This window comes from Cyanistes caeruleus, chromosome 38 (assembly GCF_971803275.1).
Source record: "Cyanistes caeruleus chromosome 38, bCyaCae1.hap1.1, whole genome shotgun sequence".
NCBI lineage: Eukaryota > Metazoa > Chordata > Aves > Passeriformes > Paridae > Cyanistes > Cyanistes caeruleus.
Window position 1 is genome coordinate 669788 of NC_141739.1, and position 24034 is coordinate 693821.

The 24034-nt window shown below is 54.0% G+C and overlaps 1 protein-coding gene and 1 long non-coding RNA gene across 2 annotated transcripts in view; one reads left to right on the top strand and one right to left on the bottom strand.

Moving 5' to 3' along the window:
• Window positions 1-24034, bottom strand: part of ERCC2 (ERCC excision repair 2, TFIIH core complex helicase subunit) — a 39154-nt gene that overhangs the window by 5361 nt on the left and 9759 nt on the right. Inside the window, exons 9-21 of the mRNA XM_086872085.1 lie at window positions 22631-22727; window positions 19351-19484; window positions 17779-17947; window positions 15541-15659; window positions 14652-14721; window positions 13670-13739; window positions 10691-10792; window positions 9275-9338; window positions 7703-7824; window positions 6089-6181; window positions 5308-5380; window positions 1841-1911; window positions 486-629 (exon numbers count right to left, since the gene is read on the bottom strand). Coding sequence (XP_086728211.1) covers window positions 486-629; window positions 1841-1911; window positions 5308-5380; window positions 6089-6181; window positions 7703-7824; window positions 9275-9338; window positions 10691-10792; window positions 13670-13739; window positions 14652-14721; window positions 15541-15659; window positions 17779-17947; window positions 19351-19484; window positions 22631-22727 — 1328 coding nt within the window. The remainder of the gene's footprint in view (window positions 1-485; window positions 630-1840; window positions 1912-5307; window positions 5381-6088; window positions 6182-7702; window positions 7825-9274; window positions 9339-10690; window positions 10793-13669; window positions 13740-14651; window positions 14722-15540; window positions 15660-17778; window positions 17948-19350; window positions 19485-22630; window positions 22728-24034) is intronic.
• On the top strand, window positions 592-7984 carry LOC147647407 (uncharacterized). Its single transcript, XR_015281584.1, has 3 exons — window positions 592-725; window positions 6107-6198; window positions 7736-7984. It is a non-coding gene; the product is annotated as an uncharacterized LOC147647407 (long non-coding RNA).

Here is a 24034-nt window from a genome sequence, read left to right on the forward strand (position 1 = left end):
CCGTAGTCGCTCTTGCCCTGCAGCGCCCTCCCCACGCACTGCCCCAAACCCCCCCAGGACCCCCCAAAATGACCCCAAATCCCCCCAGAATGACCCCAAATCCCCTCAAAGTGACCCCAAATCCCCTCCAGGACCCCCCAAACCTCCCCAGGATCCCCCAAACCAACCCCAAATCCCCCCAGAGTGACCCCAATTCCACCCAAAGTGAACCCAAACCCCCCCAGGACCCCCCAAACCGACCCCAAATCCCCCCAAACCAACCCCAAATCCCCTCCAGGACCCCCCAAAATGACCCCAAATGCCCCCCAGGACCCCCGGGACCCCTCCCCACCTTGTCAGCGAACACCATCAGCCCGTAGTCGCTCTTGCCCCGCAGCGCCCTCCCCACGCACTGCCCCAAACCCCCCCAGGACCCCCCAAACCGGCCCCAAATCCCCCCCAGGACCCCCCAAATCCCCCCCAGGACCCCCGGGACCCCTCCCCACCTTGTCAGCGAACACCATGAGCCCGTAGTCGCTCTTGCCCCGCAGCGCCCTCCCCACGCACTGCGCCGCGTGTCTCATGGCGTCGAAGGTCAGGAATTCGCCCTCGCGCACCTGGAGCTGCTCCCGCAGGAATTCCAGACGGGCCTGGCCGGGAAAAGGGAGATGAGACCCCCTGGAGACCCCCAGAGACCCCCAGGGACCCCCAGAGACCCCCAGGGACCCCCCAGGCCTGCAGGACAGGTGAGCCCCAGGTGATCTCCCACACCCCCGGAGCTGCTCCCGCAGGAATTCCAGACGGGCCTGGCTGGGAAAAGGGGGCTGAGACCCCCTGGAGACCCCCAGGGACCCCCCAGAGACCCCCAGGGACCCCCCAGAGATCTCCCCAGGGACCCCCAGGGACCGCCAGAGACCCCCTGGAGACCCCCAGGGACCACCCAGAGACCCCCAGACCCATCCAGAGATAACCCAGGTGTCCCCCAGAACCTCCAGACCCACCCAGGTACCCCCCAGACCCCCCCAGGTGTCCCCCAGACCTCCCCAGAGACCACCCAGGTGTCCCCAGGTATTCCCCAGACCCCCCCAAGTACCCCCAGACCTCCCCAGGTGTCCCCCAGACCCCCCAAACCCCCCCAGGTACCCCCCAGACCCCCCTGGACCCCCAAATCCACCCAGACCTCCCCAGGTACCCCCCAGACTCCCCCAGGTGTCCCCCAGACTCCCCCAGGTACCCCCAGGTATCCCCAGGTACCCCCCCAGACCCCCCAGGTGTCCCCCAGAGCCCCCCAGACCCCCCCAGGTGTCCCCCAGGTACCCCCAGGTGTCCCCCAGACTCCCCTGAACCCCCCCCCCAGACCCCCCCAGGTACCCCCAGGTGTCCCCCAGACCCCCCTGGACCCCCCCAGACCCCCCCAGGTGTCCCCAGGTACCCCCCAGGTACCCCCCAGGTGTCCCCCAGAGCCCCCTAGACCCCCCCAGGTATCCCCAGGTGTCCCCCAGACCCCCCCAGGTGTCCCCCAGAGCCCCCCAGACCCCCCCAGGTATCCCCAGGTGTCCCCCAGACCCCCCCAGGTGTCCACCAGACCCCCCTGGACCCCCCCCAGATCCCCCAGGTACCCTCAGACCCCCCAGGCACCCCCCAGACCCCCCCAAACCCCCCCAGGCACCCCCCAGACCCCCCCAAACCCCCCCAGGTGTCCCCCAGACCCCCCCAAACCCCCCCAGGTGTCCCCCAGAGCCCCCCCAGACCCCCCCCAGAACCCCTGGACCCCCCCCAGACCCCCCCAGACCCCCCCAGGTGTCCCCCCCTTGTTGTCCCCACAGATTTTGGGGTGAAATTTGGGGTTTTCCCTCCTCACCTTGAGGATTCGGCTCTGGGTGTAAACGTAGGGGACCCCGAACATGATCACGGCCCGGCCGTAGTGATGGACTGGGGGGCACAAATTCGGGGTTCAGACACCCCAAAACTGCCCCAAAACCCCCAAAATTCCAATAAAAAACCCCAAAACCACAAAAATTCCACTAAAAAACCCCAAAACTGCCCCAAAACCACAAAATTTCCAATAAAAAACACCAAAACTGCCCCAAAACCCCATTGTGATGGACTGGGGGGCACAAATTCGGGGTTCAGACACCCCAAAACTGCCCCAAAACCACAAAATTTCCAATAAAAAAACATCAAAACCACAAAAATTCCAATAAAAAACACCAAAACTGCCCCAAAACCCAAAAAAATCCAATAAAAAACACCAAAACTGCCCCAAAACCACAAAATTTCCAATAAAAAACCCCAAAACCGCCCCAAAACCCCGTAGTGATGGACTGGGGGGCACAAATTCGGGGTTCAGACACCCCAAAACTGCCCCAAAACCACAAAAATTCCAATAAAAACACCAAAACCACAAAATTTCCAATAAAAATCCCCAAAAAATAAAAAAAAAAATCCCCAAAAAATCCCCAAAAAATCCCCAAAAAATTCCCAAAAAATCCCCCAAAAAATCCCCAAAAAATCCAAAAAAATCCCCAAAAAATCCCAAAAAATCCCCAAAAAATCCCAAAAAAATCCCCCCAAAAAACCTCCAAAAATTCCGAAAAATCACCAAAAAATCCCAAAAAATCCCCCCAAAAAACCTCCAAAAATTCCCCAAAAATCCCCCAAAAATCCCCAAAAATCCCCAAAAAATCCCCAAAAAATCCCCAAAAATCTCCAAAAAATCGCAAAAAAATCCCCCCAAAAAACCTCCAAAAATTCCCCCAAAATCCCCAAAAAATCCAAAAAAATCCCCAAAAAACCCCCCAAAAATCCTAAAAAATCCTCAAATAATCCCCCAAAAAATCCCAAAAATCCCCCCAAAAATCCCCAAAAAATCCCCCCAAAAATCCCCAAAAATCCTCAAAAAAATCCCCAAAAAATCCCCAAAAAATCCCCAAAAAATCCCCCCAAAAATCCCCAAAAATCCTCAAAAAAATCCCAAAAAATCCCCAAAAAATCCCCAAAAAATCCCCAAAAAAATCCCAAAAAATCCCCAAAAAATCCTCAAAAAATCCCAAAAAATCCCAAAAAATTCCCCAAAAAATCCCCCAAAAATCCCCAAAAAAATCCCAAAAAATCCTAAAAAATCCAAAAAAAAATCCCCAAAAAATCCCCCAAAAAATCCCAAAAATCCCCAAAAAATCCCCAAAAATCCCAAAAAAATCCCAAAAAAATCCCAAAAATTCCCCCCAAAAATCCCCAAAAAATTCCAAAAAAACCCCAAAAAATCCCAAAAAAAATCCCCCCCAAAAAATCCCCCCAAAATCCCAAAAAAATCCCCAAAAAATCCCCAAAAATCCCAAAAAATCCCCAAAAAAATCCCCAAAAAATCCCCCAAAAAATCCCCCAAAAATCCCCAAAAAATCCCAAAAAATCCCACAAAAAATCCCCCAAAAAATCCCCAAAAATCCCCCCAAAAAATCCCAAAAAATCCCACAAAAATCCTAAAAAATCCCAAAAAAATCCAAAAAAAATCCAAAAAATCCCAAAAGCCCCAAAAAGCCCCAAATTTGCCCCAAATCTCACCGAAATCGATGCCCTCGGACACTTTGCCCCAAAACTGGGGTGGGAAAAACACAAAAAGAGGACAAAAAATCCCCAAAAAATCCCCCCAAAAATAAAAAAAAAATCCCAAAAAAATAAAAAAAAATCCCAAAAAAATCCCAAAAAAATCCCAAAAAATCCCCAAAAAATCCCAAAAAAATCCCCCAAAAAATCCCCAAAAAATCCCAAAAAAATCCCAAAAAAATCCTAAAAAATCCCAAAAAAATCCCCCAAAAAATCCCAAAAAAATCCAAAAAATCCCCCCAAAAATCCCCAAAAAATCCCAAAAAAATCCTAAAAAATCCCCAAAAAATCCCCAAAAAATCCCAAAAAAATCCAAAAAATCCCAAAAGCCCCAAAAAGGCCCAAATTGCCCCCAAATCTCACCGAAATCGATGCCCTCGGACACTTTACCCCAAAACTGGGGTGGGAAAAACACAAAAAGAGGACAAAAAATCCCCAAAAAATCCCCCCAAAAATAAAAAAAAAATCCCCAAAAAATAAAAAAAAATCCCAAAAAAATCCCAAAAAAATCCCGAAAAATCCCCAAAAATCCCAAAAGCCCCAAAAAGCCCCAAAAAGGCCCAAATTTGCCCCAAATCTCACCGAAATCGATGCCCTCAGACACTTTGCCCCAAAACTGGGGTGGGAAAAACACAAAAAGAGGACAAAAAATCCCAAAAAAATCCCCCAAAAAATCAAAAAAAAATCCCCAAAAAATAAAAAAAAACCCCAAAAAAATCCCAAAAAAATCCCAAAAAATCCCCCAAAAATCCCAAAAAATCCCCAAAAAATAAAAAAAAATCCCCAAAAAATCCCCAAAAAATCCCCCAAAAAATCCTAAAAAACCCCAAAAAATCCCCAAAAAATCCCCCAAAAAATCCCCAAAAAATCCCCCAAAAAATCCCAAAAAATCCCCAAAAAATCCCCAAAAATCCCCAAAAAACCCCCAAAAAATCCCCAAAAAACCTCCAAAAAATCCTAAAAAATCCTCAAATAATCCCCCAAAAAATCCCAAAAAAATCCAAAAAATCCCCCAAAAATCCCCAAAAAATCCCAAAAAAAATTCCCAAAAAATCCCCCAAAAAATCCCCAAAAAATCCAAAAAAATCCCCCCAAAATCCAAAAAAATCCCCAAAAAATCCCAAAAAATCACAAAAAATCCCCAAAAAATCCCCAAAAAAACCCCCAAAAAATCCCCCAAAAAATCCCCAAAAAATAAAAAAAAAATCCCAAAAATCCCCAAAAAATCCCCCCAAAAATCCCCAAAAATCCTCAAAAAAATCCCCAAAAAATCCCCAAAAAATCCCCAAAAAATCCCAAAAAATCCCCAAAAAATCCCCCAAAAATCCCCCAAAAAATCCCAAAAAATCCAAAAAAAATCCCCAAAAAATCCCAAAAATTCCCCAAAAAATCCTCAAAAAATCCTCAAAAAATCCCCCAAAAATCCCTAAATAATCCCCAAAAAATCCCAAAAAATCCCCAAAAAAATCCCCAAAAAATCCCTAAAAATCCCAAAAAATCCCCAAAAAATCCCCAAAAAATCCCACAAAAAATCCCCCAAAAATCCTAAAAAAATCCCCAAAAAATCCCAAAAAAAATCCCAAAAAATCCCCAAAAAATAAAAAAAAAATCCCAAAAAAATCCCCAAAAAATCCCCAAAAATCCCAAAAAAATCCCCAAAAATCCCAAAAGCCCCAAAAAGCCCCAAAAAGCCCCAAAAAGGCCCAAATTTGCCCCAAATCTCACCGAAATCGATGCCCTCGGACACTTTGCCCCGCGCCACCGAGAGCAGCACGGCCCCACGGCCGTTCTCGCAGGCCTGGGGGGGGAAATGTGGGGAGACCCCCCCCAAAAATGGGACCCCCACCCCCATTTGTGCTGGAGACCCCCTGGGACCCCCCAAAATTTTGTGGGATACTTAAATTTTATCCAGGGTACCCCAAAATCCCATCCAGGATACCCAAAAACCCAGCTGGGACCCCCAAATTTCATCCAGGACCCCCAAAACTCACCCCAAAACCACTCGGGACCCCCAAAATTCCCCCCAAAACCCAGCCAGGACCCCCAAAAATCTGCCCAGGACCCCCCAAAACTCACCCCAAAAGCACCCAGGACCCCCAAAACTGCCCCAAAGGAACCCCCAGGACCCCCCAAACCCACCCAGGAACCCCCAAAACCCTCCCAGGACCCCCCCAAAAGCCCCCAGGACCCCCAAAAAAAGCCCCCAGGACCCCCCAAAAAACCCCCAGGACCCTCCAGGACCCCCCAAAAAAGCCCCCGGGACCCCCCAAAAAGCCCCCAGGACCCCCCAGGCCCCCCAAAAAAGCCCCCAGGACCCCCCAAAACCCTCCCAGGACCACCCAGGACCCCCCAAAAAAGCCCCCAGGACCCCCCAAAACCCTCCAAGGACCCCCCCAAAAGCCCCCAGGACCCTCCAGGACCCCCCAAAAAAGCCCCCAGGACCCCCCAAAAAGCCCCCAGGACCCCCCAAAACCCCCCAGGACCCCCCAGGACCCCTCCCCAGCACCTCCTGGTACTTCTCCAGGGCCACGCTGGTCTCAGCCCCGTCCTGGGTCTCGATGAAGAGGAGTTTGTTCCTCTGGATGTTCTCCAGGATGCCCTGGGGAGGGGTCCTCGGTGGGTTTGGGGGTCCTGGGTGGGTTTTGGGGGGAGTTTTGGGGGTCCTGGGTGGAGTTTTGGGGGTCTCAGGAGGGGCTTTGGGTCTCGTTTGTTCCTCTGGATGTTCTCCAGGATGCCCTGGGGAGGGGTCCTGGGTGGGTTTTGGGGGGGTCCTGGGTGGGTTTTGGGGAGTTTTGGGGGTCCTGGGTGGGTTTTGGGGGGTCTTGGGTGGGTTTTGGGGGTCCTGGATGAAGTTTTGGGGGTCTCAGGAGGGGTTTTGGGGGTCTCAGGAGGGGCTTTGGGTCTCGTTTGTTCCTCTGGATGTTCTCCAGGATGCCCTGGGGAGGGGTCCTGGCTGGGTTTGGGGGAGTTTGGGGGGTCCTGGGTGGGTTTGGGGGCAGTTTTGGGGGTCCTGGGTGGGTTTGGGGGGAGTTTTGGGGGTCCTGGGTGGGTTTGGGGGAGTTTGGGGGGTCCTGGGTGGGTTTGGGGGGAGTTTTGGGGGTCCTGGGTGGGTTTGGGGGGAGTTTTGGGGGTCCTGGGTGGGTTTGGGGGAGTTTGGGGGGTCCTGGGTGGGTTTGGGGGGAGTTTTGGGGGTCCTGGATGGAGTTCTGGGGGTGTTTGAGGGGTTTTGGGCATCTCAGGAAGGGCTTTGGGTCTCGTTTGTTCCTCTGGATGTTCTCCAGGATGCCCTGGGGAGGGGTCCTGGGTGGGTTTTGGGGGTCCTGGGTGGGTTTGGGGGGAGTTTTGGGGGTCCTGGGTGGGTTTTGGGGGGTCCTGGGCAGATTTTGGGGGTCCTGGGAAGGTTTTGGGGGCAGTTTTGGGGGTCCTGGGTGGGTTTTGGGGGTATTTTTGGGGTATTTTGGGGATTTTGGGGGGGTTTTGGGGGGGTTTTTGAACCCTGGGATTATTTTGGGGAGGTTTTCGGGGGTCCCAGGTGGGTTTTGGGGGGTCTCCAGATACAGGTGAGGGCTGGGGTGAGATTTTGGGGAGATTCCAGCACATTCCACTGGATTTTGGGGTATTTTTGGGGTATTTTGGGGGATTTTGGGGTATTTTGGGGGGGTTTGGGGGGGGTTTTTGAACCCTGGGATTATTTTGGGGAGGTTTTCGGGGGTCCCAGGTGGGTTTTGGGGGGTCTCCAGGTACAGGTGAGGGCTGGGGTGAGATTTTGGGGAGATTCCAGCAAATCCCAGGTGATTTTGGGGCATTTTGAGGATATTTTTGGGGTATTTTGGGGTATTTTGGGGTATTTTTGGGGTATTTTGGGGTATTTTTGGGGGGGTTTTGAGGGTTTTTGGACCCTGGGATTATTTTGGGGAGGTTTTCGGGGGTCCCAGGTGGGTTTTGGGGGTCTCCAGGTACAGGTGAGGGCTGGGATGAGATTTTGGGGAGATTCCAGCAAATCCCAGGTGATTTTGGGGTATTTTTGGGGTATTTTGGGGGGGTTTTTGGGGGTTTTTGAACCCTGGGATTATTTTGGGGAGGTTTTCGGGGGTCCCAGGTGGGTTTTGGGGCGTCTCACCTGCTCGTACCACGAGGCCACGGTGGTCTCCAGGTAAACGTAGCTGGTGAAAAACGCCACGAGACCGTCGGGGACCACGGCCGAGAGCTCCAGGAGCAGCTGCCCGTAATTCCTGATCACAGCTGGAATTTTGGGGGGGTTTCGGGGTTATTGGGACCCCCAAAAAATCCTCAAATTCCTCCTGAGATCCTGAGACCCCAAAATCCCTCAAAATCCCCTTAAAATTCAGCCAAAAATCAATTAAAATCCCCCCAAAATTCAGCCCAGAGACCCCAAAATGCCCCCAAAATTCACCCCAAAATCCCCCCAAAATTCACCCCAAAATTCCCCCAAAATTCACCCCCAAATCCCCCCAAAATTCACCCCAGAGACCCCAAAATGCCCCCAAAATTCACCCCAAAATCCCCCTAAAATCCCCCCCAAAATCCCCCCAAATTCAGCCCAAAATCCCCCCAAAATTCACCCAAAATCCCCCCAAAATTCACCCCAAAATCCCCCCAAAATCCCCCCAAAATTCACCCCAAAATCCCCCCCAGAGCTCCAGGAGCAGCTGCCCGTAATTCCTGATCACAGCTGGAATTTTGGGGGGATTTCGGGGGGTTTTGGGGTTATTGGGACCCCCAAAAAATCCCCAAATTCCTCCTGAGATCCTGAGACCCCAAAATCCCCCAAAATCCCCCCAAAATTCCCCAAAATCCCCTCAAAATTCAGCCAAAAATCAATTAAAATCCCCCCAAAATTCAGCCCAGAGACCCCAAAATCCCCCCCAAAATCCCCCCAAAATTCACCCAAAATTCAGCCCAAAATCCCCCCAAAATTCACCCCAAAATCCCCCAAAATTCACCCCAAAATCCCCTCAAAATTCAGCCAAAAATCAATTAAAATCCCCCCAAAATTCAGCCCAGAGACCCCAAAATCCCCCCCAAAATCCCCCCAAAATTCACCCAAAATTCAGCCCAGAGACCCCAAAATGCCCCCAAAATTCACCCCAAAATCCCCCCAAAATTCACCCCAAAATCCCCCCAAAAAAACCCCAAAAAATCACAAAAAAAACCCCAAAAAACCCCAAAATCCCCTCAAAAAAACCACAAAAAATCCCCAAAAAATCCCCAAAAATCCCCAAATCCCCCCGAGACCCCTCCCCAAAGCCCCCCCAGACCCAAATCCCCCCCAAACCCCCCCTGAAGCCCCCAGACCCATAAATGTCCTCATGGGTCTTGAATTTGGAGCTCCAAAAAAACCCAAAACGCCCAAAAAATCCCCAAAAAATCACAAAAAAATCCCCAAAAAATCCCAAAAATCCCCAAATCCCCCCGAGACCCCTCCCCAAAGCCCCCCCAGACCCAAATCCCCCCCGAACCCCTCCTGAAGCCCCCAGACCCACAAATGTCCTCATGGGTCTTGAATTTGGAGCTCAAAAAAACCCCAAAATCCCCCCCAAAAAACCCAAAAAAATCCCAAAAAAATCCCCAAAAAATCCCAAAATTCCCCAAATCCCCCCGAGACCCCTCCCCAAAGCCCCCCCAGACCCAAATCCCCCCCCCAAACCCCTCCTGAAGCCCCCAGACCCACCGATGTCCTCGCGGGTCTCGAATTTGGAGCTCATGGCCACCTGGTCGTTGCCTCGGCCCACGATCTGGGGAGGGGGCGGGGAGGGGTCTGTGAGACCCCCGGGGACCCCCCAAATTCCCCTGGGACCCCCCTGGGACCCCCCAAATCCACCTGAGACCCCCTGGGACCCCCCAAATCCACCTGGGACCCCCCTGGGACCCCCCAAATCCATCTGGGACCCCCCAAATCCACCTGGGACCCCCCTGGGACCCCCCAAATCCACCTGGGACCCCCCAAATACCCCTGAGACCCCCCAAATCCACCTGAGACCCCCCAAATACCCCTGGGACCCCCCCAAATTCCCCTGGGACCCCCCTGGGACCCCCCAAATCCACCTGGGACCCCCCAAATACCCCTGAGACCCCCCAAATCCACCTGGGACCCCCCTGGGACCCCCCAAATCCACCTGGGACCCCCCCCAAATACCCCTGGGACCCCCCTGGGACCCCCCAAATCCACCTGGGACCCCCCTGGGAGCCCCCCAAATACCCCTGAGACCCCCTGGGACCCCCCAAATCCCCCCAGAACCCCCTTGAGACCCCCCAGGACCCCCCTAGGACCCCATTGAGACCCCCCAAATCCCCCAGGACCCCCCCAGGACCCCCTTGAGACCCCCCAGGATGCCCCAAATCCCCCCAAGACCCCCTTGAGACCCCCCAAATCCCCCCAGGACCCCCCAGAATCCCCCCAGGACCCCCTTGAGACCCCTCAGGATGCCCCAAAATCCCCCCAGGACCCCCCAAAGCCCCCCAGGACCCCCTTGAGACCCCCCAAAGCCCCCTTGAGACCCCCCAGGACCCCCCAAATCCCCCCAGGACCCCCCCAGGACCCCCTTGAGACCCCCCAGGATGCCCCAAATCCCTCCAGGACCCCCCAAATACCCCCCTGGGAGCCCCCCAAGACCCCCAGGACCCCCCAGAATCCCCTCAGGACCCCCTTGAGACCCCCCCGAGACCCCCCAAATACCCCCAGGACCCCCTTGAGACCCCCCCTGGGAGCCCCCAAATCCCCCCAGGACCCCCCAAATCCCCCCCTGGGAGCCCCCCAAGCCCCCCCAGAACCCCCCAAATCCCCCCAGGACCCCCCCAAATCCCCCCAGGACCCCCTTGAGACCCCCCAGGACCCCCCAAAGCCCCCCCAGGACCCCGTTGAGACCCCCCAGGATACCCCAGATCTCCCCAAGACCCCCTTGAGACCCCCCCAAATCCCCCCAGAACCCCCTTGAGACCCCCCTGGGAGCCCCCCAAAACCCCCCAGGACCCCCTTGAGACTCCCCCAAAGCCCCCAGGACCCCCCAAATTCCCCCAGGACCCCCTTGAGACCCCCCAGGACCCCCCAAAGCCCCCCCAAAGCCCCCCAGGACCCCCCCGGACCCACCATGGGGCAGAGGCAGTCCCGTGCCAGGGTCATGCTGAAGGTTGCCATGGTAACGGGGCGGAATCCCAGGATTTTGGGGTAAAATTCCAGGGGGGACAAAGTCTGGGGGGGGGAGGGGAAATAAAGGGGGGGTCAGGGGAGGGGTCCCGAGGGGATCTGGGGGGGTCCCGAGGGGATTTGGGGGGGTCTCGGGGGGATTTGGGGGGGTCTCGAGGGGATTTGGGGGGGTCTCGAGGGGATTTGGGGGGGTCTCGGGGGGATTTGGGGGGGTCTCGGGGGGATTTGGGGGGGTTCAAGGGGATTTGGGGGGGTCTCGGGGGGGATTTGGGGGGGGTCCCAAGGGGGTCTGGGGGGTCCCGAGGGGATTGGGGGGGTCCCGAGGGGATTTGGGGGGTCTCAAGGGGATTTGGGGGGGTTCAAGGGGATTTGGGGGGGTCCCGAGGGGATTTGGGGGGGTCCCGAGGGGATTGGGGGGGTCTCAAGGGGATTTGGGGGGGTTCAAGGGGATTTGGGGGGGTCCCGAGGGGATTTGGGGGGGTCTCGGGGGGATTTGGGGGGGTCTCGGGGGGATTTGGGGGGGTCCCGAGGGGATTTGGGGGGGTTCAAGGGGATTTGGGGGGGTCTCGAGGGGATTTGGGGGGGTCCCGAGGGGATTTGGGGGGTCCCGAGGGGATTTGGGGGGGTTCAAGGGGATTTGGGGGGGTCCCGAGGGGATTTGGGGGGATTCAAGGGGATTTGGGGGGGTCCAGAGGGGATTTGGGGGGGTCTCGGGGGGATTTGGGGGGGTCCCGAGGGGATTTGGGGGGGTCCCGAGGGGATCTGGGGGGGTCCCGAGGGGATTTGGGGGGATTCAAGGGGATTTGGGGGGGTCTCGAGGGGATTTGGGGGGGTCCCGAGGGGATTTGGGGGGTCCCGAGGGGATTTGGGGGGGTTCAAGGGGATTTGGGGGGGTCCCGAGGGGATTTGGGGGGATTCAAGGGGATTTGGGGGGGTCCAGAGGGGATTTGGGGGGGTCTCGGGGGGATTTGGGGGGGTCCCGAGGGGATTTGGGGGGGTCCCGAGGGGATCTGGGGGGGTCCCGAGGGGATTTGGGGGGGTTCAAGGGGATTTGGGGGGGTTCCTGGGGGGATTTGGGGGGGTTCAAGGGGGTCCCAGGGATTTTTGGGGCGTCCTGGGGGTGTTTGGGGGTCCCAGAGATTTTGGGGGGGGGGGTCCCAGGTGTATTTTGGGGTATTTTGGGGGGTCCCAGGGGTATTTTGGGGTGTTTTTGGGGGTATTTTGGGGGGTTCCAGGGGTATTTTGGGGGGTCCCAGGTGTATTTTGGGGTCTTTAAGGGGGTCCCAGGGGTATTTTGGGGGGTCCTGGGGTTATTTTGGGGTGTTTTTTGGGGGTATTTGGGGGGTCCAAGGTGTATTTTGGGGTCTTTTAGGGGGTCCCAGGGGTGTTTTTGGGGGTATTTTGGGGGTCCCAGGTGTATTTTGGGGTATTTTGGGGTGTTTTTGGGGTATTTTGGGGTGTTTTTGGGGTGTTTTTGGGGTGTTTTTGGGGGTCTCTCACCCCCAAGGTGACGATGGGATGTTCCAGGTGTATTTTGGGGTATTTTGGGGTCTTTTTGGGGTATTTTGGGGTGTTTTTGGGGGGTCCCAGGTGTATTTTGGGGGTCCCAGGGGTATTTTGGGGGGTCCCAGGTGTATTTTGGGGTGTTTTTGAGGTATTTTGGGGTAGTTTGGGGTGTTTTTGGGGTGTTTTTGGGGGTCTCTCACCCCCAAGGTGACGATGGAATGTTCCAGGATTATTTTGGGGTGTTTTTGGGGTATTTTGGGGTGTTTTTGGGGGTCCCAGGTGTATTTTGGGGTATTTTGGGGTGTTTTTGGGGTATTTGGGGTGTTTTTGGGGTGTTTTTGGGGTGTTTTTGGGGTGTCCCAGGGGTGTTTTGGGCTGTTTTTGGGGGTCTCTCACCCCCGAGGTGACGATGGAATGTTCCAGGTGTATTTTGGGGTGTTTTTGGGGTATTTTGGGGTGTTTTTGGGGGTCCCAGGAGCATTTTGGGATATTTGGGGTATTTTTGGGGTGTTTTTGGGGTATTTGGGGTGTTTTTGGGGTATTTTGGGGGTCCCAGGAGCATTTTGGGGGTATTTTGGGGTGTTTTTGGGGTGTTTTTGGGGGTCCCAGGTGTATTTTGGGGTATTTGGGGGTGTTTTTGGGGTATTTTGGGGTGTTTTTGGGGTATTTGGGGGTGTTTTTGGGGTATTTTGGGGGTCCCAGGTGTATTTTGGGGTATTTTGGGGTGTTTTTGGGGTATTTGGGGTGTTTTTGGGGTATTTTGGGGTGTTTTTTGGGGTCCCAGGGTTATTTTGGGGTGTTTTTGGGGTATTTTGGGGTATTTTGGGGTGTTTTTGAGGTATTTTGGGGTAGTTTGGGGTGTTTTTGGGGTGTTTTTGGGGGTCTCTCACCCCCGAGGTGACGATGGAATGTTCCAGGTGTATTTTGGGGTGTTTTTGGGGTATTTTGGGGTGTTTTTGGGGGTCCCAGGTGTATTTTGGGATATTTTGGGGTGTTTTTGGGGTATTTGGGGTGTTTTTGGGGTGTTTTTGAGGTATTTTGGGGTAGTTTGGGGTGTTTTTGGGGTGTTTTTGGGGGTCTCTCACCCCCAAGGTGACGATGGAATGTTCCAGGATTATTTTGGGGTGTTTTTGGGGTATTTTGGGGTGTTTTTGGGGGTCCCAGGAGCATTTTGGGGGTATTTTGGGGTGTTCTTGGGGTATTTGGGGTGTTTTTGGGGTGTTTTTGGGGTGTTTTTGGGGGTCCCAGGTGTATTTTGGGGTATTTGGGGGTGTTCTTGGGGTGTTTTTGGGGTGTTTTTGGGGGTCCCAGGTGTATTTTGGGGTATTTTGGGGTGTTTTTGGGGTATTTTGGGGTGTTTTTGGGGTATTTTGGGGTATTTTGGGGTGTTTTGGGGTGTTTTTGGGGGTCTCTCACCCCCGAGGTGACGATGACCGACTGGAAGCGCTCGAACACGGGTCTGATGGCGATGGAGGCGTCCAGGCAGCTGGGGAGGGGTCCCGGGGGGGCTTCAGCACCCAAAAAAACCCCCAAAACCACCCCAAAAAACCCCAAAAAACCCCAAAATACCCAAAAAACCACCCAAAAAAACCCCAAAACCACCCCAAAAAACCCCAAAATACCCCCAAAACCACCCAAAAAACCCCAAAAAACACCCAAAAAACTCCTAAAAAACCCCCAAATCTCCCAAAAAACCCCAAAATCCTCCCAAAATCTCCCCCAAAACCACAAATCCCTCCCCCAAAAAAACTCAAAATACCCAAAAACCCCCAAAAAATCCCAAAAAACCCCCAAAAATCCCAAAAAAACCCCAAAAATCCCAAATTCCCCCAAAAAACCCCAAATCAACCCCCCAAAAAACCCAAAACCTGCCCAAAAAAAACCCCAAAATCCCCTAAAAAAACCCCAAAAAACCCCCAAAAAATCCCCAAAAAACCCCAAAAAATCCCCAAAACCCCAAAAACCCCAAAAAACCCCAAAATACCCCAAATTCCCCCAAATTCCCCCCAAAAAACCCCAAATCAACCCCCCAAAAAACCCAAAACCTGCCCAAAAAAAAACCCCAAAATCCCCTAAAAAAACCCCAAAAAAACCCCAGAAAAAACCCAAAAAAACCCCCAAAAAACCCCAAAAAAACCCAAAAAAATCCCAAATTCCCCAAAAATCCCAAATTCCCCCAAATTCCCCCCAAAAAACCCCAAATCACCCCCCCAAAAAACCCAAACCTGCCCAGAAAAACCCCCAAAATCCCCTAAAAAAACCCCAAAAAAACCCCAAAAAAACCCCAAAAAAACCCCAAAAAAACCCCCAAAAATCCCAAAAAATCCCAAAAACCCCAAAAACCCCAAAAAACCCCAAAAAACCCCAAATTGCCCCAAATTCCCCCCAAAATCCCCACCTGAAGTGCAGCACGGGGTTGGAAATGCTCGGGGTGCGGTCGTCGAAGGGCTCGATGATGATGGTGAAACCTGGGGGGATTTGGGGTTTTTTGGGGTCTTTTGGGGTTTTTTGGGTGAATTTTGGGGTTTTTGGGTGAATTTTGGGGTTTTTGGGGTTTTTTGGATTTTTGGGGATTTTTTGGGATTTTTTTGGGATTTTTTGGGGTTTTTTTTGTGATTTTAATGGGAATTTTGGGGTTTTTTTGGGCAGGTTTTTGGGGGGATTTTGGTGGGATTTGGGGGTTTTTTGGGGTCTTTTGGGGTCTTTTGAGGTTTTTTGGGTGAATTTTGGGGTTTTTGGGGTTTTTTGGATTTTTTGGGGGATTTTTTGGGATTTTTTTTGGGTTTTTTTGGTGATTTTAGGGGGGATTTTGGGCTTTTTTTGGGCAGGTTTTTGGGGGGATTTTGGTGGGATTTGGGGTCTTTTGGGGTGGATTTTGGGGTTTTTGGGTGGATTTTTGGGGTTTTTGGGGTGAATTTTGGGGTGGATTTTGGGGTGGATATTGGGGTTTTTGGGGTGGATTTTGGGGTTTTTGGGGTGGATTTTTTGGGTGGATTTTTGGGGTTTTTTGGGTGGATTTTTGGGGTTTTTTTGGTGGATTTTTGGGGGTTTTTTGGTGAATTTTTGGGTGGATTTTTGGGGTTTTTTGGGGTGGATTTTGGGGTTTTTTGGGGTGGATTTTGGCGGGTTTTTTGGTGAATTTTGGGGTGGATTTTTGGGGTTTTTTGGGGGGATTTTGGGGTTTTTTGGGTGGATTTTTGGGGTGGATTTTGGGGTGAATTTTGGGGTTTTTTTTGGTGAATTTTGGGGTGGATTTTGGGGCGGATTTTGGGGTTTTTGGGGCTCACCTTTGCTGTAGGTGCTGACCAGGGTGGCGAAGTTGGCCACCAGGGTGATGGGGGAGAAGTCGGCGACGTCGGGGAGGGCGAGGGTGCGGAGCAGGGAGTGCAGGCGCTCGGCACAGAACCTGGAAACGGAGAATTTGGGGGTCAGGGACCCCAAAAAACACCTCAGAGACCCCAAAAAACCCCAAAAACCACCCTGAAAACCCCAAAAAACCACCCTAAAAACCCCAAAAAACACCCCAGGAACCCCAAAACCCCAAAAAAAGCCCCCCAGGGACCCCTAAAAACACCCCAGGGACCCCAAAAAACCCCAAAAACCACCCTGAAAACCCCAAAAAACACCCCAGGGACCACAAAAACCACCCCAGGGACCCCAAAAACACCAAAAAACACCCTAAAAACCCCAAAAAACAACCCCAGGATTCCCAAAACCTCCCCAAGGGGAGATTCTGGAGCAGGGAGTGCAGGCGCTCGGCACAGAACCTGGAAACGGAGAATTTGGGGGTCAGGGACCCCAAAAAACACCTCAGGGACCCCAAAAAACCCCAAAAACCACCCTGAAAACCCCAAAAAACCACCCTAAAAACCCCAAAAAACACCCCAGGAACCCCAAAACCCCAAAAACCACCCTGAAAACCCCAAAAAAACACCCCAGGGACCCCAAAAAACACCCCAGGGACCCCAAAAACACCAAAAAACACCCTAAAAACCCCAAAAAACAACCCCAGGATTCCCAAAACCTCCCCAAGGGGAGATTCTGGAGCAGGGAGTGCAGGCGCTCGGCACAGAACCTGGAAACGGAGAATTTGGGGGTCAGGGACCCCAAAAAACACCTCAGGGACCCCAAAAAACCCCAAAAACCACCCTAAAAACCCCAAAAAACACCCCAGGGACCCCAAAAACCCCAAAAAACACCCTAAAAACCCCAAAAACACCCCAGGGACCCCAAAAAACACCCCAGGAACCCCAAAACCCCAAAAAAACACCTCAGGGACCCCAAAAAACACCTCAGGGACCCCAAAAAACCCCACAAACCACCCTGAAAACCCCAAAAAACACCCCAAGAACCCCAAAACCCCAAAAAAAAACCCCCAGGGACCCCAAAAACCACCCCAAGAACCCCAAAAAAAACCCCCAAACCACTCCAGGGACCCCAAAAAACACCTCAGGGAACCCAAAAAACCCCAAAAACCACCCCAGGAACCCCAAAACCCCAAAAAAACACCTCAGGGACCCCAAAAAACCCCACAAACCACCCTGAAAACCCCAAAAAACACCCCAAGAACCCCAAAAATCCGTTTTTGGGGTCCCAATCCCATTTTTTGGGGTCCCAATCCCCTTTTTTGGGGTCCCAATGGGGTTTTTTGGGGTCCCAACGCCTTTTTTTGGGGTCCTGATCCCATTTTTTGGGGTCCCAGTCCCATTTTTAGGGCTCTCAATGGGGTTTTTTGGGGTCCCAATCCCGTTTTTTGGGGCTCCCAATGGGGATTTTTGGGGTCCCAATCCCATTTTTTGGGGTCCCGATCCCATTTTTGGGGTCCCTGATCCCATTTTTTGGGGTCTCACTGGGGTTTTTTGGGGTCCTGATCCCATTTTTGGGGTCCCAATGGGGTTTTTTGGGGTCCCGATCCCGTTTTTTGGGGTCCCAATGGGGTTTTTTGGCGTCCTGATCCCAGTTTTGGGGTCCCAATCCCATTTTTGGGGTCCCAATGGGGTTTTTTGGGGTCCTGATCCCATTTTTGGGGTCCCCAGACCTGAGGGGTTTGCGCTCGATGCAGACCCTGTCGCGCAGCTCCCGCAGGAAGGGCCGGGGGGCTCTTTAGGGGGATTTTTGGGGTCTCAAGGGGGATTTTTGGGGTCCCAATGGGGATTTTTGGGGTCCTGATCCCATTTTTTGGGGTCCCGATCCCATTTTTTGGGGTCACAATCCCATTTTAGGGCTCCTAATGAGGTTTTATGGGGTCCCAATCCCGTTTTTTGGGGTCCTGATCCTGTTTTTTGGGGTCCCAATGGGGATTTTTGGGGTCCCAATCCCATTTTTTGGGGTCTCAATGGGGATTTTTGGGTCCTGATCCCATTTTTTGGGGTCTTGATCCCAGTTTTGGGGTCCCAATCCCATTTTTAGGGCTCCCAATGAGGTTTTTTGGGGTCCCGATCCCGTTTTTTGGGGTCCCAAGGGGGATTTTTGGGGTCCTGATCCCATTTTTTGGGGTCCTGATCCCGTTTTTGGGGTCCCCAGACCTGAGGGGTTTGCGCTCGATGCAGACCCTGTCGCGCAGCTCCCGCAGGAAGGCCGGGGGGCTGAGCTGCTGCACGCGGGGTCCCCTCAGCTGCGCCCGCAGGTGCTCGACCAGGCGCCGCAGGAACCCCACAAAGTGCTCGGCCGTGCGGATGCTGCCCGGAACGGCCTCTGGGAGGGGGAAAACGGGGTCAGGGACACCCAAAAACCTCCAAAAACACCCTGAAAACCCCAAAAACCACCCCAAAAACCCCAAAAAACACCCTGAAAACCCCAAAATTCACCCCAAAATCCACCCCAGGAACCCCACAAAGCGCTCGGCCGTGCGGATGCTGCCCGGAACGGCCTCTGGGAGGGGAGAAACGGGGTCAGGGACACCCAAAACCCTCAAAATTCACCCAAAAACCCCTAAAAACCACCCCAAAAACCCCAAAATTCACCCAAAAATCCACCCCAGGAACCCCACAAAGCGCTCGGCCGTGCGGATGCTGCCCGGAACGGCCTCTGGGAGGGGAGAAACGGGGTCAGGGACACCCAAAAACCCCAAAATTCACCCAAAAATCCCCAAAATCCACCCTGAAAACCCCAAAATTCACCCCAAAATTCACCCCAAACCAGGGGGGTTTTGGTGGGGGAGGATCCTGGAAGATTTGGGGTGGATCCCGCGGGGTTTGGGGGCTCCCACAGCCCCAGGGGACCCCAGCAGACCCCAGGGGACCCCGGTGGATCCCAGCGGATCCCAGTGGATCCCGGTGGATCCCAAACCCCAAAAGCTCTCCCTGGGCTGAATTTTAGGGGGGAGGAACCCGGAGGATTTGGGGTGGATCCTGCAGGGTTTGGGGGCTCCCACAGCCCAAGGGGACCCCAGCAGATCCCGGCAGATCCCAAACCCCAAAAGCTCTCCCTGGGCTGAATTTTAGGGGGAGAGGATCCTGGAAGATTTGGGGTGGATCCTGCAGGGTTTGGGGGCTCCCACACTCCCAGGGGACCCCAGCAGATCCCGGTGGATCCCGGTGGATCCCAGGGGGTTTTGGTGGGGGAGGATCCTGGAAGATTTGGGGTGGATCCCGCGGGGTTTGGGGGCTCCCACAGCCCCAGGGGACCCCAGCAGACCCCAGCAGATCCCGGTGGATCCCGGCGGATCCCAGTGAATCCCGGTGGATCCCAAACCCCAAAAGCTCTCCCTGGGCTGAATTTTAGGGGGGAGGATCCCGGAGGATTTGGGGTGGATCCCGCGGGGGTTGGGGGCTCCCACACTCCCAGGGGACCCCAGCAGACCCCGGCGGATCCCGGCGGATCCCGGCGGATCCCAGGGGGGTTTTGGTGGGGGAGGATCCTGGAAGATTTGGGGTGGATCCCGCAGGGTTTGGGGGCTCCCACACTCCCAGCAGACCCCAGTGGATCCCGGTGGATCCCGGCGGATCCCGGTGGATCCCAGGGGTTTTTGGTGGGGGAGGATCCCGGAGGATTTGGGGTGGATCCCGCGGGCTTTGGGGGCTCCCACACTCCCAGCAGACCCCAGGGGACCCCAGCAGATCCCGGCGGATCCCGGCGGATCCCGGCGGATCCCGTACCCTGCAGGATCTCGTCGGGCAGGACGGGGTTGGCCAGGAGCAGGTCGGAGTCGCGGGCGGCGCCGGCCTCGCGCAGCCCCTGCAGCAGGCGCCGGTACTCGGCTGCCAAACGCCCGGAGTCCGTCTCCTTCAGCCTGGGAGACAAAATCCAGCCCAAAATCCACCCAAATCCAGCCAAAATTCACCCAAAATCCAGCCCAAATCCAGCCAAAATTCACCCAAATTCACCCCAAAATCCACCCTAAATCCAGCCAAAATTCACCCTAAATCCAGCCCAAATCCAGCCAAAATTCACCCAAATTCACCCCAAAATCCACCCTAAATCCAGCCAAAATCCACCCAAAATCCAGCCCAAATTCACCCTGAATGCACCCAAAATTCACCCAAAATCCAGCCAAAATCCACCCCAAAATCACCCTGAACGCACCCAAAATTCACCCAAAATTCAGCCAGAATCCACCCAGAATCCACCCAAAATTCACCCAAAATCCAGCCAAAATCCACCCCAAAATCACCCTGAATGCACCCAAAATGCACCCAAAATCCAGCCAGAATCCAGCCAGAATCCAGCCAGAATCCAGCCCAAATTCACCCTGAATGCACCCAAAATCCACCCAAAATCCACCCCAAAATCACCCTGAATGCACCCAAAATTCACCCAAAATCCACCCAAAATCCAGCCCAAAATCACCCTGAATGCACCCAAAATTCACCCAAAATTCAGCCAGAATCCACCCAGAATCCACCCAAAATTCACCCAAAATTCACCCAAAATCCAGCCAAAATCCACCCCAAAATCACCCTGAATGCACCCAAAATTCACCCAAAATCCACCCAAAATCCACCCCAAAATCACCCTGAATGCACCCAAAATCCAGCCCAAATTCACCCTGAATGCACCCAAAATTCACCCAAAATTCACCCAAAATCCAGCCAGAATCCACCCTGAATCCAGCCAGAATTCACCCAAAATCCACCCAAAATCCACCCAAAATCCAGCCCAAATTCACCCTGAATGCACCCAAAATTCACCCAAAATCCACCCAGAATCCACCCCAAAATCACCCTGAATGCACCCAAAATTCACCCAAAATCCAGCCAAAATCCACCCAGAATCCACCCAGAATCCAGCTAAAATCCAGCCAAAATCCACCCAAAATCCAGCCCAAATTCACCCAAAATCCAGCCAAAATCCACCCAAAATCCACCCCAAAATCACCCTGAATGCACCCAAAATGCACCAAAATCCAGCCAGAATCCAGCCAGAATCCACCCCAAATCCAGACAAAATTCATCCCAAATCCAGACAAAATTCACCCAAAATCCACCCAAAATTCAGCCAAAATTCACCCAAAATCCAGCCCAAAATCCAGCCTAAAATCACCCTGAATGCACCCAAAATTCACCCAAAATCCACCCAAAATCCACCCCAAAATCACCCTGAATGCACCCAAAATCCAGCCCAAATTCACCCTGAATGCACCCAAAATTCACCCAAAATCCACCCAAAATCCAGCCCAAATTCACCCTGAATGCACCCAAAATTCACCCAAAATCCACCCAGAATCCACCCAGAATTCAGCCAAAATGCACCCCAAATCCAGCCAAAATTCACCCAGAATCCACCCAAAATCCACCCAGAATCCACCCAAAATCCAGCCCAAATTCACCCTGAATGCACCCAAAATCCAGCCCAAATTCACCCTGAATGCACCCAAAATCCAGCCCAAATTCACCCTGAATGCACCCAAAATTCACCCAAAATCCAGCCAGAATCCAGCCAGAATCCACCCCAAATCCAGCCCAAATTCACCCAAAATCCACCCAAAATCCAGCCCAAATTCACCCAAAATCCACCCAAAATCCAGCCCAAATTCACCCTGAATGCACCCAAAATGCACCCAAAATCCACCCCAAACTCCCCCCAAACCCCCTCCCCAAGCCCCCTCCCCACTCCCCCAAATCCCCCCAACCCCCCCAAATGACCCCAAATGACCCCAAACCCCCCCAAACGACCCCAAACCCCCCCAAACCCCCCCAAACCCCCTCCCCAAACCCTCTCCAATCCCCCCCAATCCCCCTCCCCACTCCCCCAAATGACCCCAAATGACCCCAAACCCCCTCCCCAAGCCCCCTCCCCACTCCCCCAAATCCCCCCAACCCCCCCAAATGACCCCAAATGACCCCAAACCCCCCCAAATGACCCCAAACCCCCTCCCCAAACCCTCTCCAATCCCCCCCAATCCCCCTCCCCACTCCCCCAAATGACCCCAAACCCCCCAAACTCCCCCCAAATCCCCTCCCCAATCCCCCTCCCCACTCCCCCAAATCCCCCCAAACCCCCCCAAATGACCCCAAATGACCCCAAACCCCCCCAAACCCCCCCAAATCCCCCCAAGCCCCCTCCCCAAGCCCCCTCCCCACTCCCCCAAATCCCCCCAAACCCCCCCAAATGACCCCAAATGACCCCAAACCCCCCCAAATGACCCCAAATCGCCCCCAACCCCCCCAAACCCCCCCAAATCCCCCCAAGCCCCCTCCCCAAGCCCCCTCCCCACTCCCCCAAATGACCCCAAACCCCCCCAAATCCCCCCAAATCCCCCTCCCCACTCCCCCAAATGACCCCGAACCCCCCCCAAATCCCCCCCAAATCCCCCCAAATCCCCCAAACCCCCCCCAAATCCCCCTCCCCACTCCCCCAAATGACCCCAAATGACCCCAAATCCCCCCAAACCCCCCCCAAGCCCCCTCCCCAATCCCCCTCCCCACTCCCCCAAATGACCCCAAACCCCCCCAAACCCCCCCAATTAACCCCAAACCCCCCCAAATCCACCCAAACCCCCTCAAGCCCCCTCCCCAATCCCCCTCCCCACTCCCCCAAATCCCCCCAAACCCCCCCAAACCCCCCCAAATGACCACAAACCCCCCCAAACCCCCCCAAATCGCCCCCAAACCCCCTCCCCAATCCCCCTCCCCACTCCCCCAAATCCCCCCAAATGACCCCAAATGACCCCAAACCCCCCCAAACCCCCCCAAACCCCCCAAACCCCCCCCAAGCCCCCTCCCCAAGCCCCCTCCCCACTCCCCCAAATGACCCCAAACCCCCCAAATTCCCCCCAAATGACCCCCAATCCCCCTCCCCACTCCCCCAAATCCCCCCAAACCCCCCCAAATGACGCCAAGTGACCCCAAACCCCCCCAAACCCCCCCAAATCGCCCCCAAACCCCCCCAAATCCCCCCAAACCCCCCCCAAGCCCCCTCCCCAAGCCCCCTCCCCACCTCTGCACCGCGCTCTGCAGCGCTCCCACGTTGCCCTGGCAGCGATCCAGCGTCCGCCGCGTGATGGTGACACCCATGGCCTCGATACAAACGTTATCTACACCCCAAAAACCCCCAAAAACACCCCAAAAACACCCCAAAACCGAGGTGAAAACGAGACATTTTGGGGTGAAAACCCCCCCCTCACCACCCACCCCATGGAGGGATTTGGGTCTGGGGTCTCACCGATGTTGTGAGCTTCGTCGAACACCATACACCCCAAAAACACCCCAAAAACCCCCAAAACACCCCAAAAACCCCAAAAACACCCCAAAAACCCCCCAAAAAACCCCAAAAACACCCCAAAACCGGGGTGAAAACGAGACATTTTGGGGTGAAAACCCCCTCTCTCCCCCCACCCCATGGAGGGATTTGGGTCTGGGGTCTCACCGATGTTGTGAGCTTCGTCGAACACCATACACCCCAAAAACCCCCCAAAAACCCCAAAAACACCCCAAAACACCCCAAAAAAACCCCAAAACCGAGGTGAAAACGAGACATTTTGGGGTGAAACCCCCTCCTCACCCCCCACCCCAGGGAGGGATTTGGGTCTGGGGTCTCACCGATGTTGTGAGCTTCGTGGAACACCATACACCCCAAAAACCCCCCAAAAACCCCCCAAAAACCCCCAAAAACCCCAAAAACACCCCAAAAACACCCCAAAAACCCCCAAAACACCCCAAAAACCCCAAAAACACCCCAAAAACCCCAAAAACACCCCAAAAACACCCCAAAAACCCCCAAAACACCCCAAAACCGGGGTGAAAACGAGACATTTTGGGGTGAAACCCCCTCCTCACCACCCACCCCATGGAGGGATTTGGGTCTGGGGTCTCACCGATGTTGTGAGCTTCGTCGAACACCATACACCCCAAAAACCCCCCAAAAACACCCAAAAACACCCCAAAACCGAGGTGAAAACGAGACATTTTGGGGTGAAAACCCCCCCTCACCACCCACCCCAGAAGGGATTTGGGTCTGGGGTCTCACCGATGTTGTGAGCTTCGTCGAACACCATACACCCCAAAAACACCCCAAAAACCCCAAAAAACCCCAAAAACCCCCAAAACCCCCCAAAAACCCCCCAAAACACCCCAAAAAACCCCAAAAACCCCCAAAAACACCCCAAAAACCCCCAAAACACCCCAAAACCGAGGTGAAAACGAGACATTTTGGGGTGAAACCCCCTCCTCACCACCCACCCCAGGAGGGATTTGGGTCTGGGGTCTCACCGATGTTGTGAGCTTCGTCTAACACCATACACCCCAAAAACCCCCCAAAAACCCCAAAAAAACCCCAAAAACCCCAAAACACCCCAAAAACCCCAAAACACCCCAAAAACACCCCAAAACCCCCAAAACACCC